At 38.6% G+C, this 21,036-nt stretch overlaps 1 protein-coding gene across 1 annotated transcript in view; it reads right to left on the reverse strand.

Annotated features, from left to right (window-relative positions):
- The window catches only part of ABCC8 (ATP binding cassette subfamily C member 8), a 70,850-nt gene that overhangs the window by 15,440 nt on the left and 34,374 nt on the right, over nt 1-21,036 (reverse strand). The window contains exons 16-28 of the mRNA XM_031061355.1: nt 17,320-17,355; nt 15,806-15,841; nt 12,389-12,487; nt 11,503-11,587; nt 10,765-10,845; nt 8,876-9,013; nt 6,396-6,521; nt 5,619-5,718; nt 4,782-5,029; nt 4,059-4,219; nt 2,830-2,899; nt 2,029-2,186; nt 782-874 (exon numbers count right to left, since the gene is read on the reverse strand). Of these exons, the coding sequence (XP_030917215.1) occupies nt 782-874; nt 2,029-2,186; nt 2,830-2,899; nt 4,059-4,219; nt 4,782-5,029; nt 5,619-5,718; nt 6,396-6,521; nt 8,876-9,013; nt 10,765-10,845; nt 11,503-11,587; nt 12,389-12,487; nt 15,806-15,841; nt 17,320-17,355 (1,431 nt within the window). The remainder of the gene's footprint in view (nt 1-781; nt 875-2,028; nt 2,187-2,829; nt 2,900-4,058; nt 4,220-4,781; nt 5,030-5,618; nt 5,719-6,395; nt 6,522-8,875; nt 9,014-10,764; nt 10,846-11,502; nt 11,588-12,388; nt 12,488-15,805; nt 15,842-17,319; nt 17,356-21,036) is intronic.

The raw sequence follows: 21,036 nt of genomic DNA on the forward strand, positions 1-21,036 counted from the left end.
AACTATGTAGACATCATCTAAATGAGAATCTAGTGGAAAAGTTGACCGTGTTTGAGTCAACTGGGAAAAGACAAGAATAGCCCTGGTTCAGGGAAAGCAGCTGGTAAGCTCAGCAGTGCTTTTTTATTGGTACCTCTGAGGTATCAGCATGACTGCCAGTTTTCTAATACACATACAGAACCCAGGCACGTTATCAGGTATTCCTGGGCTGCCCTCCGGGGAGCTTATGTGCATGGAAAAACAAACCAAAACAGGCAAGGAAATACTTTGTCTCCAGCTTGTCTATTTCCAAAATCAGTGTAAACACCCACATTTTGAGCTAGCAAACTGAAAAACAATGCAGGGTGCTACTGTAGCCTCTGAAGTCAGCAGCATGCACAGCTCGTCTGCCCAGGACATGGACACAGATGAGTCTGTACCAAGTTGGTGCATATTAGTTCTGCCATGGAAACTGTCCAAGCCCATCGGCTGCCACACCACAGGCTGTGGTAATTCCAGGCTAATTTAACTTCTTAAATCACATTTGCCCTCGAGTTATTTTTTTCAGGCTGCATGCAAGTGTCTGGACAGCAACCACAGGGCAGATGACCCACATGTGCTTGTTCTTTTTACAGCGACTCCTCTGCATACAAAATGCTTAAAATTCTTCAATGTTTGACATCCTTCCCTTGCCCATGCTGTGAGGGCTTTGGATTTTTTAGACAGAACAGTTTAAGACATAACATCATAACATTACCTCACTTCTGAAAATCTATGTTTCTTAAAAAAAATAAATCTGTACCTGAAGGCTCGGATGGTGGTAAGACCTTCAACAGTCTCTGAAAAATGGGACAGTAATGGTAGCTGAGTGCTGTCATCCAGCTGCTGCAGGTCCCTGGAGAGGGTTAGGAAAAGAATTTAGTAAAAAAGCAGGTCTGTTGTGCAGTTACTCTCTTGAATCAGGCCCAGGGAGTGAAAAGGAATAGCATTGCAATAGTCACATACATAAGGCTCAGACAGATTGCAAACAGTGCTGCAGCGGAATGAATTTCCCAGCAGAATTTTTCTTCTAACATTTAACTAGATGGAGTTCTGAATGGGGGTTTTCCCTTCACTGCCTTCCCTCCTTTCTCCTACATTCCTTTTTCTTCTAGTCAATTTTTTATTGATTTAAACGCCATTCTGTCTCTGTACTGAATATCAGTTTAATGGAATGCTGCAAATAGGAGCTCAAGTTAAGCAGAAGACAAAGTGCACCCCCAGATAACAGCACAACTACTGAGCCAACAGTATCTCATAAACTCAGCAAATGAGAGTCTGCACTCATTATTAAGTTGCATTTTTCAATGTCATATTTAGTCCTCATATCAGTAAAAGCACATGTAGGGTGAAATCTATTTAGTCTCAGTTTCTTCCAGCAGGAAGTAAATTGGTTGCAGACTCCTTCTCAATCTGTGCATATATGAGGGAATATGCATATTTTTGCATTGCTGCAAACATTTCATAGGAGGGAAACTATCATCTTAGAAGGAGTAAGGTCTCAGATACAATTAAAATTTTCATATTTTTAAAAACTAGAAGGCACCCAGAACAGAAGAGGGGGCTCATGCACACTGGATCCTTAGTGGCTAGCAGTACCACCATGGTGATGCTGCATTCTTCAGCCTCTCCTTGACTTAACATATTTCCACTTTCACCTGCACAGGCAGACTTCAGTTTCCCTGTCACATTTTCTTGCAGGCACCCAGCACACAGCCCTTAGGGAAGGACAGAATCCAGTTAGTTTTTTTTGTGTCCTGTGAACTCCAAAAACCTTTGATCAGGCAGAGTCTGCTTCATCACCCAAGTTCCGCTCGAAGAGCTGCTGACAATGGCACTCGTAAAATGACACACTTCCACTGCAGTGGATTTGTCCCACTTGCAGACAGTGCCACAGCCTTGACAGGACCAAATGCAAACATGAAGCTCCCCTGAACTGCAATTCTGCAATTCACTCCCCTGCACTGCAGGAACTGTCCCTGTGCCAGGATGTGCTGGAGGTGCTCTTACCGGGAGGCGACTCGGAAGTACTTCTGGATGAAGTAGCACATGATGGCCAGGGGCACCAGGGCAATGAGGAACATGGGTGTGACATAGGAGATCACAGCAAGGGCAGACACACACAGCAAGGTGGAGCGGCTCAAGCACTCCAGGGTAGCTGGGATGTGCTGTGCAGAGAAGAAAAAAGCACACAGAGTCTTCCATAACATGCCAAGCTTAACACACTACTTCCTTTTCCTTTCTCCTGCTTCCTCAAAAATTTTATTCCGTGTGTATTTTAAGCATGCAGGTCTGCTCTTGAATTTACCACTGGGTTTTAGGGATATCTGAAAGGATTTCTGTGAGGCTGCTTCACATCTGCATTGTGGAGCACAATCCTCATGTCAGAGGATTACAGATGGGATGCAGTAGATGATTTTAGCATCTGCATAAATCCTGGCAATGCAGTCTGGGGTAAGTAATAGTAATTTGAATTTCAGTCATTTCTATTCTGGGCAATAGCATTTGCTTTTTTTCTCATTTAATTTCCTCAAATGAATGTGTTTACTCACTCACAAAAAAAGTCGATACTCTTTAATTTAGGGATATCACTATTGATCTTATTTTGCTTCCCTTTTCTATACAGGACATCTTAGCAAAATAAATGTTTTTTCAATGTGCATGTAAGATGAGGAGCTCATACAGAACCAAGAAAATTACGATGCAAACTGATACAGTCTATAGCTCATCCATAAGCTTCATCTAGATAAGTCTGTAATAAATGAAACCCCACTTTTTCAACTTGAGAGTTTGAAAATATTTAATCAGTACCTGGTCAATGGTATTGCAGTCAGCTGAAAATCTGTTCAATATACTTCCCAGAGGGGTTGTTTCAAAAAACCTAAAATGGTACAAGGAACGGCAAAGTTTACAATACTGATATTAGAACCGATTTGTGTTATTATTTTGTCTTACCTAAGCTAGGTACTGTATCACAGAAACAAGCAAATAAGTAGCCATAGTAAAATTTCTCATTTTTCCCAGTACCTATGGCTCTCCAATTCAATGGAAATGTCTTGAATTTACAACCACAAGCATGAACCTACAAGCACTTAGAACCCTACGACTGCAAGCATGTCCTCAGCTCCCTCTACTGCCTGAGCCATGGACATCACATGATTACACTTGAAAAAATCCTTCCAGATTTTAATTTGAAGCCACTTCAATTTAGGAAAAATTCAAAATAAGTTAAATTGCAAAGTCTTGCATATTTCTGGGAACAGAAAATTGTAACAAGAATAACTACTGTTGGAATAATATATTAAAAGACATTTAGATTTGCAAAATGCACACTATATTATTGTTCTGCAAATATTAGCTGTACCATAACTCATGTGGAACCTGAAGTCTATCCTGGAACAAAAATCTAAAAATAAGTCTGAGGTTTTCATGTATGTGATTTTTCCATGTTCTTTGGGTCAAATATAGTTAGTTTAAAAATAAGAAGATTTTTTTTTCCTAGAGCTGCAGGTTTGAATCAAGCTTCATCTTTCTTTTCATGCACAGGAAAAAAAACTTACGGAGGACAACCAAGGCTTCTGCTGGAACAAAGTACATCCCAGTATACTCTAATGATGCCTCTAATGACACTTGTCTAAGCTCATTACCTTTCCTAGACTTGCACAATCACTGCCTGACAGTAAATATTTCCAGTGATTAAGATGATGAAGCATGCTATGAATTATCTGTACCACATATTGATCAATAATTGCGTTTTCTCCCTAATTAAAAACTGCCAAGAGAAATTAAACATGCAAGGAAGTAAATCTCTGAAGTCACAGTTGGGCAGCAGAGGCATTTGACTTGTGTCTAGGAATTCAAGCAGCATGGGTACCATTTTCAAAAACTACTGAGAAACTTGACACCTGGTGATTTTTCACTATCTTAAAAAAATTGCGATGCACAATCATTTCTTAGTAAAAACTGCACTTAGGAGACTGTCTTGAAGTAAAGAAGACAAAATTAGTATAATAAAACTTCTATTACAATCAAATAAATACCTCATTGGAGCCAAAATAATTTTATTTAGTAAAGAAGAGTGTAGCTTTTTGGTGACTTTCAAGCCAGTCCACTCCACTGCTATTGATGTGACAAGACATAGTACGATGCCAAGGCAGCAAAGGATGCTGAAAACTTTTGAATATTGAGAATGGTCAAATTCCTAAGAAACAAAGAGCAACACAAATATCCACTTTAAATTACATTTAAAATATTTTTGTAAACACAGAAGCACAAAAGTGAAAAAATGTGAGAGTATATCCTTTTTGCTCCCTAAATTAAACTGTCGATGATGTTCACTCATCTTAAATCACAATTTATTATCCTTTGGAGAGGGAAATGATTGCATGGAAATAAGAGATAAATCAGAAGTTTAAAATCAAGGAACACCATAAAAAGCCCAGGTTGCTGTGAGAATGCAACAGTGCAGGGAAAACAAAAAAGAACTCTGATACCAAAAATACTTTAGAAATCCAGGTATAAAAATACAATATATCAATACACTATATATCAATATACAATAAATCTAGCAAAAGGAGAACACACCAAACTTAACTTCATTTTACTGCACCATGTATGCAAAAATGTACTGAGCTTCAAAATACCCTGGAGTGGTTCTTGTATAGAAAAATAGTACATTGCATACAAATCTTGGAGCAGAGGTTGACAGCAGGAGAATACCCCCAGTGAAATCATAAGAGGCAGGTGAAGAAGGCAGTGCCTACCATGCACTGGGAGCAGTTTTTTGTTTCGGGCTCTATCTTGATAGAAATGGCATGCTCAGTCCAGAGTGCCAGGCAGTAATCAATGGCCACCATGACCGTGTGCTTCAGCAGCTGGGACAGGAGCAGCAGCGGCAGCAGGAGGATCCCTGCTGCACTCAGGTACTTGCCACAGGCTCTCCAGGGCATCTTGGCTCTCTGATGCAGCACTGAAGACAGGTTGTCTTCATCATCACTCTCTGTTACTTCTTCTGCAAGGTGCAAGAAGAAAGGACAGTCACGCTGACATGCATATCAAAGGGACTGGCAAGAGGTAGCTACAAACCAGGCATTCCTATCCAGGATAAAGGGTGGCTTTAAGGTCAGTGCACCTGCTCAGAACTGCATGTATTAACCCGCTGAACTTAATAGTAATGCATACTAGAAAGATGCAAAAACCCTCAGCACTTGGTGATCAATTTCTTCAACCGTGTTTTTGCAATGTGAAAGCACTGGCTGGATAAAAATCAATTGCAATCTTTTTCCTTTGTAAGACCTTAAGCAAGTATGTTTAGCTATTGACAGGTGACGTTCACCCAGCATACTATTCTTCATTCATTATTAAATCATATTTGCCTATAAGAAAAAGCCTCAACAGTCTGGAGGAAGAGATGACTTGTGAATGCTTGCAATCACTCTGGTCCAGAGGTCAAAGCAATGGAAACAAGCACTCCTATAAATCACAACTCACATGAAAAACGTTTTGTTCTCTTGCCAGTTTGAATGGTGTTAATTCATTCTAATATCATTTAACAGTGAAACAGTAATGTACTGGCAGTGGGCTCAAAGGGTGCCCTTTACCTTCATCCTCTTCATCATCTTTCAGCAATGCTTCCCGGGAATACATCGTCCTCCGGAGGTTCGTTCTTTCCAAAACAGGGTTTTCCTCAATAGTTGTTTCCTGAAAAAGGCACAGCTCATGTGTTTTTAACCAGAGAACTAATACAAAAAAAATGATACTTGTAATAAAACTCAGTGAAAAACAGAAGTGGGAATCTCACAGTAGGCAGCCATAAGTGATTGATTTTCTACCTCTGTATAAAACCAAAGGACATAAATTAAATATCTAACATTCATTTCAGGTTGTCAATCCCAGCCCTCCTGGAATCTTAACTTGGAAAGTTATCCTGAATTAATAAGATCTAAGATTAATATCTCATTCTTCCTGTGTTATAAGCATGAAAGACAAAACGTCTTCATCCTTTAGGGAACTTGATACAGGCAATTCTGCAAAGCCTCCACCCAAGGCAATGAATAAATTCAGGCATAGTTATAAAACCAACTGTCAATATTAGCAAAGCTTTCCCTAAAATGGCCATATTTATATTCCTCAGGTGGCAATATTTTGATAGGGCTTCCTATCAAGAATGATTAGAACAGTATCAACGAAATATGACGTGCAGATGAAGAAATTTATCTTAAGAGATAAATAATAATGGTAACACCAATACTCATTCATATTAAGTTAGACATCACACACAGTATGTCAATTCCTGTTAAACCTTTCAAACTAAGGCAAAAAAAAAATAAAAGCACAACATTTTCTTGCACATATTGATTGCCCTGCCCATCAAAAACCTTCTCCAGCTCTTGGTCTTGTCGATTCATTAATGTCTTCCAGTGTTCAAAGAGCTCAGTCTCGGATTTCTGAATGTCCTTGAGTGTTCCTTCTCTCTGGATGTTACCATCTTTCATTGCAATTATCTGAAAAGTCAGAAACACAAGTGCTGAGATAAATAGCCAGGTATGTCTATTTATTTTAAAGCTATGTGTCTGTGCTTTGACAGGATTTTCTCTTCTCTATAATAAATAATATTTCCACAAACAAATCTGTCTTCTAAAAAGACAGTGGCATTATCTCTTGGCTCTATCCCCTTCATTCAAGATGCTGAAAACCCAGAAACTTCCTGCACTCCATGTTTTCAGAAAAGGCTGCTTTTAAGAAAGAGGAATGGGATCCCTGTGAGCAGATCCTGAATACAAGTCATTAGCAAGATAAGATTTTAGAGCTCTCTTACCTCCTAAAAGGAAAAAGCTTTTAGCAAGACACTGAATGCAGGAGGTTTTGCCCTCATTCAGGCAATTAGATATGAGCATGCTGGCTCCTTTTCTGATACCATAGACTGATAAGAAAGAGCTAGGCAATTTGAATCCCTAAAGCTTTAAAAGCATAAAATAGTGGGCACAGTTTGGAAATGAAAAATATCTAGGCAAGACAAAGTCTGCAGGGAGCAGTTTCCAGTTTGTGTCAGTGTAACTACGTTACACACAACGTAGCTACCACCACTCTGGGTCTGACAGGGACAATTGGAAAATGAGGCATGCAGATTGCAAACCTCCATCATCACAAAAGAGTTAATGCACTATTCATTTTTCTCTCTCCTTGGAAACTCAGAAATTTCCACAGGCAGGGAGTGAGAAAATAAACTATTTAATTTATTGCTAAGATTTTACTTTCAATTATTGCTATGAATTTGCACCAGAGAGAAGGTAAAAATAAAGAAAACAAGATCTTTTTGTGATCAATTCATTCAGGAAACCTACAACTGGGCTGGACCTTGAATTCTTCTGAAGGTTTTGTTGAAAATATTTAGGGGGACCATGACACACACTTCAAACCATACTTTTATTTAAAATTTCTCAATAAAATAAATATGCCCTCTTCACTCCATTGGGTAAGAATTGCTAAGGATTAATGAAACCTACACTTAGGGAAAAAACCTGAATTATTTTGTAATAAATATTTTTTATTATAAAGTTTATACAAATCCTTCCTGTGCTACTGTTTGAAACAGTTTATTTCATAAAAAAATCACACATCTAGAAGATAATAAAAATAATGCAATTTTCATACATCTCCTAAAACACCAAAACCTAGAAATGGGTCTTACATTCAAAAAGAAAATTAAAACAATTACACTGAAGAACAGCCATAGCCTTCATAGCCTTTAAAAAATTGCAGATATATAACAATAAAAAAGAAGTTGAGATGGACTCATAAGGAGGGGAAGAAGGCAGAAAATTCCTGTATCCCAAGAGACACTAATTTGAAAGCCAAGACTATGTTGAGAACAGTGGTAACTCTAAATGTAAACAAACAACTGAGGGACAAGGTCACAGCAGAGACCATAAATAACAATTGCTGCCCACCAAACACCTGATCAGAACAAGATGAATGTCTATCTGCAAGCCAGCATGAAGCTCAGGAAGCAGTTGCAATATGATTATTTCTTGAGACCAGGAAACTGCTGCTATAGCCTGTGCAGGATGTGAAGGAGAGAAGTCCTGCTAGGAGGTATAACTGCAGTCATCAATCACCATGGGCCAGGAGACCTGGGAGGCTGAAAAACTGCAGGAACTAGTGCAAGGCCAATGGGAACCAATGAATTAAAAAAGAAAGAATCCAAACCCCTAAAAATTCCCTTTTCATCTTTTTGACATTTCCAATTACAAACTGGTATAGAAAGCATACCTCCATTTTTTTCCCCATTAAAGTAGAAGATATAAAAAAGAAACCTAACAGAACAATCAAATACTACAGATTTCTTAACATTTTGCCCACACACAACGGGCAAAGATGTTCTGGATATACTAGTAACTAACCATAGGGAAACACTGGGTTTTTCCTTATATTTCCATACCTCTCAATATCCACCTTGCATAAATGAACCTTTTCCTGTGATAGCACAAATTCCTAGTAACATCCCAGCAGAGGCAAAGGTGTTATTCAAATATTTCACTGGTTTGAGATCAAAAAATTAGCCAAAATTTTCCAATATAACAAATGTTTTGGGATATTCAATATATTTTAAATGTCACCTGCTTTCATAAGAGTATCAAGAAGCAGCTCTATGAAAATTCAACATATTTAGGTGTTCCAAGATGGGAATATCAAAATTATGGGTCCCCTAACTGGCTGATTTTCAAAAGATCTTTATTACATATCTTCTCACTGAACTATTACTTGGTGGAGAGATGAAGTGAAAGCACTGTTTGCAGCAAGACATGTTCCTGCCATGCTTTTTCCTCCACAGAAAAATTGAGAAGAGGTTCCTTACCCAGTCAGCGTGGGGCAAGTACTGGAGCTTGTGGGTCACCAGCACCACCGTCCGCTTGTCCTCCCGCAGCATCTTCAGGATCCCCTCTTGCATGAGATGGTCACTCAGGTGGATATCCAGGGCAGAAAAAGGATCATCCTGTCATAAGGATAAGGGGTCAGCTTTTGGAGCCAGAACTCATGGGATCCAAGGCAACTGACAGGTTTTAATATCAGTAAACCCAGGTAGATCAACAGAGAAACACAAAAGAGGCCATCAGATCAAAATTGTGCTGAGGAACAGTTTCTTTAATTTACAGAACACCAAACCTTGAACTGTGTTTTTGCAGAGAGCACCGAGTAACACCAGCTGTGTCAATTCTACAATTCTGTAGGGTTTTCTGGGACCTACTCCTCTCTCCAGATGTGTTCATGGCCCACACAGCTGGAGAGCATGGCTTCTGTCAGGCTCCAGAAAAAGTCCCAGTGTGGGTCTGCGGCAGATATTGCATTACTGCTCCAGGGATAGGGACAATGAGCATATTTCTGTTTCCCCTGAACATCACTGCCTTCAGTTGTTGTTTTTTTTTTTTGTTTGTTCGTTTCATAAATCAATACTCTATTAACAAAGATTCACCAAAAAAACACAAAAGAAACAATATTGCTCATTTTGCTGACTCAGCTCAGATGTTTGATTTGAGACCTACATTATCTTGTTGAATCAGTCAATTATATGCAATTCATTTAGGCATAAATGAATCTGTACCATCTTTTGGGAAACTTTCTACCTAATCCTATTTATACGGAATCACAAAGCTTGTGATTTGATTTGATATTTCTGCTTGCAATAGTGATACCGGCTGTAGGATTTACTTAGTGTTACTATTTCATACTATAATATTACACTAAACCCAGGCTTCATTAGAAATCAAAAATATCTGAAATTAGCAGTAAGATAAATATGGCCACTTAGATTCACTTAGTTTATTAAACCAGAGCATCACAAATAAAGTTTATTTGTAGGTGTTTTTCCACTGCCAAACCATAAGAGAACCTGCTGCTTTTAGGAGGCTCTTGAGTGTCCTTCACAGAAGGACAAAAAGGGCAAAACCAAGTTACAGACTAATAGTGGATCAGCTGATTTGCAGCACCTGACCCAACTGTTCCCTACTTTCCTGCACTCTGATCTTTGCCTGGAAATGCCCTACACATGAAGCAAGCACAAACTGATCAGCTTAATTACAGGGAAATGTCTAAATAGCCTCCCTTTCTTTTAGGGATGACATCTAATGTGCACAGCTTTTCTAATCCTAATGATTCATGACTCACTGTCATAACAGCTGGATTCAAACCTTCTAGAAAACTGAGCACAAGAAGGAAGTCCTAAATTGAAAAGCCAGCAAGCTCACTACAAGTGAGTGCATAGGATGCATCTGTTTTCCGACCTGAGAAGGTGTTAGAACCTGCTCTCACTCTCTTTCCATAGCTGAAGCTGGGATAGGATATACAACAGGCAGTTCAGGGTGCAAAAGCAGCTTCGTTTGTTGCAGAAAGGAAACACCCCAGACATGAGGTAACTTTAATTTTAGGCCTGAGACAGCTTAGGAAATTAATGAATACAGCTGAAACTATTACATTTCTAAGACTGAAAAATAAAAGCAAGGGTCAAATTGAATTTTCAACATACTGAGAGGACAAGCATCAGCCATTCTATGTGCAATACCTGTCTGTCTGCAGCATTTACAAAATGCTTCCTACCTGCAGGCTAGCTGACAAGAGATATAAAACACACAGTGCACATTTGGCTCAGCTCAGTGAAACACAATGTTCAGCATGTGACCCATGAAATACTCTAAATGAAAAAGCAGCTCCTTCTTCTGCATGGAGCATAAACAGAAGGGCACTACCCACCAGAAACACAACATTTGTCTGCTGGTAAAGTGCTCGTGCCACGCTGATCCGCTGGCGCTGCCCTCCAGACAGATTAATACCCTGGAGATAAGGAGGAGAGAAACAATCAGACAGTTAAAGAAAACATCAACTGAATATTCATATTCCTTATTCTGATCGGATTATCCATAGAAGACTTTTCTGGGCAGGGAAACATGAGAAATTTTTCCAATGTGTGGGCCTGTAATGTATCCTTGTGGTGTTTTAGGGGGCATTTTTGGGGTTCTTTTGTTTGTACCAGTGCCAGTATATGCTAGAGTAAATTGTTTACAAATCTGTGACTTCTGTTTCCACTCTCATCATTCCCTAATCTTCCTTGATATGATAAAGCTATTGATTAAACACCTGCCCTTCTGTAAGTGAAAGAGCTGTAAAAATATACCTATGTATTATTATTTATTTTTCTGTTACTTCTAAAGAAACCAAAAAATATCCTGTTAAGTCAGGATATTTGCAATAGCAGCTGCAGAACAGTCAAACATTCTGATAGCAGCACATTTAAATCATTGCACCTCACATAAACGACAGTGTTTCCATGTTCACTGAGCAATGAGCTTTCAGACTAATGACCCAAACATACACTTAACTAAAAGATTACCTTTGTTGCCAAATAACCTGTAAGATTTTAAGAACCAACAAAATAATAAACCCCCTCTATATATTTAAACCAAAAATAGAAGCCTGTAGCTGTTTACTGACCCTCTCTCCAATCTGGGTTTGGTCTCCGTGAGGCAGAATGTCAATATCAGGCTGGAGGGAACAAGCATCAATTACTGCTTTGTACCTGTGGAAACAAAAAAGGCAACAAAATCCACACAGATACTGCTGGAGAAGCACATTTCCTACCTGCAGAGGAACAAAAACTAACCAGCTGGAAAAAATCACACAGTGGAAAACATATTTGTTAGCCACTAATTGTTCTAATGGGATCTCTTTCAATCACAGGCAAGTAAGTAATATTTCAGCTTAGAAATAGCTGAGCTGAAATCTTATGTTAGCTTCCCAAATAAAATGTTAAATAGTTAAACCCAGGAAAAACAAACATAACTTCTTTCAAGGTATATTGCTATTTTTAGCAGTTGGTTTTCACACCCAGGGCCTTTGTTTCTTGTTTCAATATCCAAGGACAACAGAAAAAAAAGAGTGCAGGATGCAAATACATAATCAACCACTTCTTTTAAGGGTGGGGAATGGAATACCAGCAACTGATTTCCAAGTATTTTACAATGTGGGCATTTATACTGAATAAAAAGGCAGCCCACTAATTCTTTACAAACAATATTCCCACTCCCAAACAGGTGATGTCCCTCCAGGAGAGGCAAACTAGTCAATCACGTGAGAGAACACTGCATGCTAAACAAATACAATCCTTGGAAATGGAAACATTTGTACACCTGAGTTCAAGTGAGACCAAGCCTGTCCCCTGTGTCACTCAGGAAAAGCGTGCTCAAAAGGGGAGGTTGTCATGTTCAGGCAGGTGCAGTAGGTTTGTTCCTACAGGGAGATGGGGCCCCATGTGCGACCCACACGACCCCAATATTTATGGAGAAGGGGAGTAAAACACAACAGTGCTGGAACCTGTTACCTCTGCTTGTTAAAAGAGCTTTCAAATGTGATATTCTCTTCCACTGTGGCATTGAGCAGCCAAGGCTTCTGGGATGCATAAGCTACTGCACCTCTTTTCCTGGGAAGAAAACAAACACAGGAGTTCCCAGCTCACCAGTGAAATTGCTGCTTTTGGAAACCATTTTCTTGTAAAGGAAGAAACTAGTAATTAGTCTTCAAAAATGCTTTCCTTTCTTTCTCTAGGACAATCAATAGCTTTTCCATCATGGAAATACATAAGATGATAAATCTCTGACAGAATACTGGAATTGTTTACCCAACTGAATTTCACTTTGTTCCCTCTTCTCCTACTGTGAAGTGGGATTTGGGGAGTCCAGCTCAATAAAGCTGCCTCTTGAGCAGAGTGGATGGCAGGAGGAAAATTACCAAAGACTGAATCCCAGTTCTGTTTGGATAGATAAGTAAAAAATTAAATGTGTAGCAGATCACTAGTTAGGCAGCACATTTCAGGAGGGACATTCTAGCAAGATAAAGTGTTTGAAAAAGATCCAAACAACTCTACACATGCACAAAGGCAGTTCCCTCTCCCATTTCCCCCCCCCATTCTTAGAAGAGAACTAGAGTTAGAAAGTAAATGAGTAAGTCATTTCTGTGCCTATAAAGGCAAGAAAAGAGAATACAGACAAAAAAATATTTGCTAAATTTCCCCCAGTGAAATGGCCCTCATAATGTATCATCAGAAGGGACAATTTACCAGGTACAGTCAACAGGATTTTACTCACTATGCACATATTACTTAAAAGAAATTATTAAATTATTATTATTATTAATAATAAAAATGAAAGTTCTGCCTGTTAGAGAACTTGTGTTTTTGTTGTCTGTGGTGCATTAAGGATCCCAGTAAGGCAGAGCTGGGAGAAATGCACCATCTTTTATCAGAGCAACTGATACTTTTGGAAAACTCATTGGCATATCATCCTTCCTACAGAAAAGGTAGATAGAAGGATCATATGCCTAAAAGCATATTTGTTTTCATCCCAGCTCTATCAGTTAATCCAATAAAAAGACAGGACCTCTCACCCAAACGTAGCCTTTGTCTGCTAGACAGCCACTATGGCAACCTATTTCTAGTTGGACCTGAAAGCAATTCAAACCATGACTTGACAAAGTACATTTCATTTCTCTTTACAAGTTAAGGTCACTTCCCCTATTCATTTTTTTTCAGGCTTTTACAAAGCTTGTTTAGAAACCACGATAGGATCCAATTTTTGTTGATGACCTGAAAGAACATACAATTCCACTATTCTGCTAACATGCTTCCACGTTGAAATTTCTGATGGCTCGCCAGAATTTCATTATGCTTTATGCATTTTCTTTATTGGAAAATGAAACAGAAATAGCTAAACAAAAGAAAAAAAAAAGACAGAAAATAACCCCTAGGCAGCCCAGCCTGCAGCCCCAAAATCTAATTCAAAGAGCATTCAGGTCTGCCTCAAGAAAGCAGCACTTTTTCAGTTTGTATGAAATTTTCATCCCAATGATTGAGAAAAAATTGCTTTGAGCATTCCAAGATGAAGATGTATTCCCTTCCCCTCCTTTTCATTGCTTGAAACTGTGACTTTGCAGCTCTTAATTCTCAATGTGATCAAAAAGTTACTGCTAATTTACTTCTTGAAAAATATCAGCAAAGTTGCGAGGAAAAAGCTTTTACAACTTTGGCAGAAAGTGTTCTTTGGTTGAGTGAAGATATGGGTCCTACCAGTGTGATGCACTCCATGCTGAGAACCAGCACAATGTCTGGGAATATCACTCACATTTGGATTACATTCTGCTTTTAGGACATCAGTGAGAATTCATTACTGCAAGGAACTTGGCAACAGGCAGTGAGCTTGCCAAAAGTGATTATGGACTGAGGATTTAGTAAATTCCTCTAAATTAATCCCAATTGCAAACTGACACTAGGATGGCATATCAGGACTGATCATATTTTGACATACACAAAAAGCCTGCAAGTGCTTGCAAGCTTCTTTTTCACATATATGAAATCTATTGCATGTCCACAGTGCTGCACACAGTAAAGACAATCAAACAATTGTTACTGAAACTGTGAGAAACACATGGCTGAAAATCTAGAGAACAAAATATTCTGCAATGGAGTGTGCAAGACTTACTCCGAAAGTCTGCCTTGAATATCCATAAGGTTTCACAGTTTTAGGACTGAATACAAACCAATGGTTTAGGAGACACAGGACTTTCAGGGATTATTCTGTGGCGGGAAGTGATTGCTTCCTGTCCCCAGACTGCATAAATAACTGTGTGTTTCAGCAATGGAGTGTTTGTTTCCCCTCTGATAACACAACAGACTAACCACAGCCTCTTAATTATCACAGAGGTGCAGACAAAAAATTCAGCCTTGCAGTAAATACGGAAAACTTCCCTGAGCTCCCTGGAGACTATGAACTATGTCTAATATAGAATCAAGCCTTTTTACTAATTATGAAACAGGTTAATTAATCAGAAACAACACCATGAAAAGGAACAACATTCACTTCTTTGCAGTATGGGTGACTGAGCACTGGAACAGATAGACTGTCCAGAGAGGGTGTGGAGTCTCCCTCAGTGGAGACACTCAGGAACCATCTGGACACAATCCTGTGCCATGTGCTCTGGGATGGCCCTGCTGGAGCAGGGAGGTTGGAGCAGATGACCCCTGAGGTCCCTTCAACCTTACTCTTTCAGTCATTCTGTTGTGAAGATTGTTTGCTTAAACTTATTAATCTATCTCTACTTTCACATTTCATTTTGTTAAGTACAGGAGGTGCAGTAGATCTCCAAGATCAAACAAAAATAGTTAAGGGAACACTCATATATGAATCTCAATGCCTTAATAAACCCATGAAATCTGAGATGTTGGCAATTTTTAAAAGCAAATAGGTGCACTTAAAATGCAATGGAGTTAGGATTATGATGATGGAGGAAACAATATATTGCAAAGCCTTTCCTCTGTGTTTTGCGATTGCTGACTACAGTTTTGTCTTGATTATTTTGCACAATTCATTAACTTCTACTACCAGTCAACTCAAATCCAAATGTTCTTCAAATATGAGAGAAATGTGTACTGTTCTGTATTATAACTGCACATGCAAAAATATGCTTCTTGTATTTTCAGCCTGATGGAAAGTATTGGAGCACTCTGGTATTGCCAGTCCTGAGCATTCAAGAAGAAATCTACCTGCCATTATTAAACTTCAAGGGTCACCTGTTTGTTTTTTTTTTAGATCTTGCAGTAGCTGTATACAGAGACATCTTTGTCTTCTAAGGGGGAATTTTAAACTCATTAAGTGCACAGACTGCTGAATAATGTTCACCAAGTCACAGAATGGCTGAGGTTGGAAGAGACCTCTGGAGCTTCCCATTAGTTTATAAAATGTTGTACCTGACTTCCATATCAACAGGAGATTCTTTCTCTGGGCTGTAGAAAACAAACACAAGGGTTTAAAAAAAATAAAATTGAAACAGTGCAAATAACACCACAAATTAATATAACTATGCTACAATTAAAAATACAGCAAAATGACTGCATAACAGAAATAAAGTTCTTTTTATGCTAAAATTCTGTGCTACATGATATTGACCTAAAAAGGGTAGAGTTAAAGCTTCAGTTTGGAGAAGTGCTAAACAACTTCATAGAAAGCCTCCAACACCTATGAGTAAATGCTCAAGACCTCAAAAGACTTTGACCCAAAATTCTCTTCTGAGAACACCAAAAACGTTCTACAGGATGTTAGTGCAACAAAACCACAAAAGGTATTCTTATAGCACTTAACCAACCAGGATTCCCAGAACATGTGATAATGTAGGTAATTTTTCATCCAGTCTAACATTCTTTCCTATTTTTAATACTCTTGACATACTGTTGTGCATTTTATCTCACACTTCCCCACCTATTTCCATACCAGTTTCAAACATGAGACTAATTCTGACCATACTTCTCTTGTATCTTAATGGGTTCAAATGGTTTTCCTTCAACTTGGCCCAAAAACTTCAGTCTCTGAACACAGAAAGGACTGTAAGATTTCAAAGTATCCTTTACCATGAGACTTAGACACAAGGTACATGAAAATTCCTCTTATACTCCCAGATGGGAGCAGCAGTTTTGCAGGACTCAGGCAACAATTCTGAGAAATAAAGCACATGGAAGAGAAGAAGCTGGCAAATCTAAAGAAAAGGCAGGGGAATAGCTGGAGAATTACAGAACCAAGAAAATATTCTGGTCAGTAAAAGCCACGGGATTTAGCCCAAGTCAAGGTAAGGGAGGCCATATGACACTGCTGATTTCAACAACAAACTTCTGAGTCCAGCAGGAACAGGATCACCACTTTTACAAGGTTTACCATTCTGGAGGTTTGTGCCCCAAAATCAGAAAGCCTTGTTCTTAGCTGATTTGGTAAATATTCCCAAAATCCAAGCTGAGCTATGTTAATCACGTAAAAATAATTTTTGTGCCAACAGATGGACTAATCTCTTACTCTCCACACTTCTCTGTGTGCCTGAAGAATGGTAGGTGAGAAAACAAGCTTATGACAGGATGTGAAAATAAATGAAGAGAAGGGTAATGGGGAGAATTTGTTTTAATAAATGAGACATTTAAATACTTAATAGCATTTTTCAAAGTGTAACATAACCTGGTTCTGATCTTTAGAGAAAGATTTTCAAAGACATATCAGGATAGAATTTTCAAAATCTCCAAATGGCAATGCTTTCATAACAGAAATTCAACTCTTCATAATTTGCATAAGTGCTTTCAAAAATTGTAACCTGAGATAATGCAGTTAAAATTTCACTGATTTTCAGAATTCTGACTCTATATCTTAAGATTTTAGAAACCTTTGGTTTTTTCTACTGCAATCAATTTAGCAGTAAAGCAAATAATTGCATATAATACCATACCTGAAATCTTCCCCCGTCTCACTGTCAGAAGTGCAGCTGCATCACAAATAGAAAGCAAAGATTGTTTACTTAAGTGAGCACAAGCAATCTGCCCCAGAAAGAAAAACTATTAAATTCCACTTAGTGCACAGGCTGCAAACATTACTTATCACAGGGCTGCAGTGCAGCATCTGTTCCTTCTACACAAACTGACTTGATTTCATCAGGCAAGAAGATTTGGTGACCCCTTTTTACCTTATAAACCTTAATTTGACTCAAATAAAAGCACCTCCACCCTGTCCTGGAGGTGCTAGCAGAACTGAGAAGTCCTGCTGTGACAAGAATGATGTTCCATTATAAAAAGTTCATTTTCTGGGAAAACCAAATGATAATTTGTGATACTGTTTTTGGTTTGTTTTTTTTTTTTTTTTTTTCCCCACAAGTGTAATTGCATTTTACAGCATATAATGGGTTACTGTGAACCCCAAACCCCACCTTCAGTTGCCACATACTGTGTCCTGTCCAGCCCTATCCTTGGGGTGATGTGCTTGTGTAAATGTAGGCAGGTCCAAAGGACAGACAGGTTTTGGTTTTGCTATTTTTGAATGTGCACAAAGATGTTCAGAGTTGTTTTGACAGACGACTGGGCATACTTATTAGTGATGCTAAATTCAGTTCCATTCAAAAGAGTGAAAAATCTGTGAGTCAAATGATATAAACAAAATCAAGAAGGAACAAAGTCTTTGATGCTTTAAAGAGGACAGTCTCATTAACTTTGTGCCAACACAATTTGCTTATAAATATCCAGGAGTGAAAACTATACCTGCAGATTCAAAAGTTGGTTTGAGACACTTCCATAAAATTTATGCATAATAAGCAATGACCATATCTAAATCAAATTACTGTACAATTTGAGAGCACAGCCAGCCACCAGTACCTTTACTCCAAAGGTCTGTGTACTGAACAAAGCTCTTCCACAGTAAACTCACACTCCACTGGTCTTTAGTGACCACAGTGGTCCAGTCTCCAAAAACCCATAGGCCTGTTGCATATCATTAACTAGAAACACATTCTTCACAGGAACTAGTGATAGGCTGAAATAGAAAATTCCTTTTCCAGCCCTTCCCTGCATGACATAAAGACCCTGAACCAATTGTAATCAATTCCCTGATCTCTGTTTCTGCTCTGTAGCAGGAAAACAATTATTCTCCATTTGGAGTTTTAGCACAAATTTGTCAACCAACTTTTCCACACTTGTCCTATCCCTTCCTTCCCCATTTTCCTACATACTCTTGGCAATTAAGGATGCTGAAATGTCAAAGTAACATATGTTTGATAATGAGGTCTAGATCTAATTTGTCAAGGTACTTTAGATGTCTAATGATGCAAAGATGAGCCTACTGAGATTTTCAAGCCTTCAGATTTTGATATCCCCCTTAAGTAAAATTAAGTACTTGGATGTTTCTGAAAACTTCAGTAAACATGTATTTTAAAAAACCAATTTACTATGTAGGCATAAAGACAACTTTAATTTTTTTAAATTAGATTAAACCAGTCAACTCCACACTAAGATGAAAACCTACTGTTAACAACCTTAAATCTCTATCTTCCTTCACATTGTAAGGACTTAAGATTCACATGCAAGAATGTATGTCCTGTTTAAAATTACATAATTATGTTTGAGCAACACATTTGTTTGAGCAACATTAGGTCAGTTTTCTGGTATTATTTACTCCAACAAGACTTGAATTGGGACTATTAAAAGTGAGATACTGCCCAGAAGAAATTGGTATGGCATATATTATAATTATTTACTCAATAACAGGTCAAATCATTACCATTTACCACCTGCACAGAAGGTAAATAATGAGTCTTCTATTTTTGTTAAATCCCTAACCATATTATAAAATATTTATACTGAGATGCTTTCAGGCTGTTTTGGACAAGAGGCATTAATCTGAGCTGAACCTTCTGGACACACACTGTAACACAACAAAAATATCACAAATGAGCCATGGTTCACTTCTGATTATCTCCCTCCTAGCCCAGGAATAAACTACATTACTTTTTAGGGTTTGAAAGAATTTTTGTAAGAAACAAGAAGAATGATACACAGTTAGTACTGTTTTATTTATAAAGCATGAAGGCAAAGAGTAGGGAAATAACTTGTTATCCATTAGATCAAGGGAAGGGCCAGGAACAGCACCCAGATTTCCTGAGCACTGAGTGACATGTCAGCAGGATACATCCTTCATCTTCACAGCTATGACCTTGGAGGAAGGGAAGGGGAAGGAAATTTGGATGAACTAATTCAGGTCTATTCTGTAACATGAATGACTGAGGCCAAGCATTCCCAAAGAAAGAGCTCTAACAAGGAACTTAAGTGATTTTGGTTACACTTTTCATTGCCTGAGCTGGGGCTACCAGCCCTGATGATTACTTGATAAGACTACTCTCCTTGAACCTGGGATAAGGTTGCATGTTCCCAGTCAGGCATTAGTATTTTCTTATCAAATTAAGGGAGCTTTCATCTGATAGCTTTACAACACAAGTGTGCAGCCCACACTGGCTGCATCCATCACTCTGAATAGACCAGTGCACATGGCAGCAGCTCTGAAAGATGAGACAACACCTAATCTGCCCCAGCGCAGCCAGCACTTACAGTGCTCAGATTGTTCAGCCACAAGTCCCTTTCTACATATCTGACAGATAGCACAGCAAATGTGATAACAACTGAATTGCACCTTGTGATACTTTGGCACATATAGAAGACATGAAAACCAGTTCTGACCTTTCCACTGTTGGGAAGAACATACTTCTAAACAAGTGCTATTTAAAAACACACCACAGTTTCTGATCAGAAACATCATGTCATGTGTTTTAGTTTAGCATCAGACATTCAAATTACACTTCTTAATCATGTTATGTCCTCTGTAAAAAATTACAGCCTTGCTGAAATGAAATTAGTTCACCTAATAAGGCTGCAGGGATTCTGTATGGTTCCTCACCAGTCTGATTTTCTACTTATGGAAGTATATTCTCATGGATAGATCACCACATTCTGGAACATTGGCTGCTGTGCTTGTTTCCCTCACTAGCTGAAAGGGTCAGCTTCTTATGTTTCATTTTCCCCACCTATAAAGTAGACAACTTTCCTTCCACAGATTATTGCTATTAAAGCACGTGCAATTCTCAGCAGTGTGACTGGCTTACACATGAAGGCTGGATATAAATCATATCTCTTGACAAACACTCAAGGAATTTAGAGAACCCTTCCACAAAATCGCTGCAGAATCCATTGCATAACAATGACCCTCTGTCCATCAGAGTGTGTGATTTGATTTATAGGTAGGTTGGTTTTCCTTCAATCCCAATCAATTGGAAATAAAATTAATTGTTTCTCTAGGTACTTCTGCAATTTGTTGAGCTTTATCTACAAATAATTATAGCCCAAAGGGCAAAGTGCAGACTGTAGGGGTAGGAAGTCTGCTGCTGTGAAATAAACAGGCCAAAAATGTTCACACATATTGATCAAACTGTGTATTAGAGATGGCAGGAATTTACTGGAAACCATATACAGGAGCTGCAATATATTTTACCATCTGTTACCTTGCCTGAGGGTCAAGAGAAGAAGTCCCAACAGAAGCTGCTGGAGTTCAGAACAATTTTTTTCCCTCCCTTCAAGGCCAATACCCAAGTCAGACATGAGTGGAATCTCTAAGTGGCTATCAGAGTCCA

Source organism: Geospiza fortis, unplaced genomic scaffold (genome assembly GCF_000277835.1).
Source record: "Geospiza fortis unplaced genomic scaffold, GeoFor_1.0 scaffold327, whole genome shotgun sequence".
Lineage (NCBI taxonomy): Eukaryota > Metazoa > Chordata > Aves > Passeriformes > Thraupidae > Geospiza > Geospiza fortis.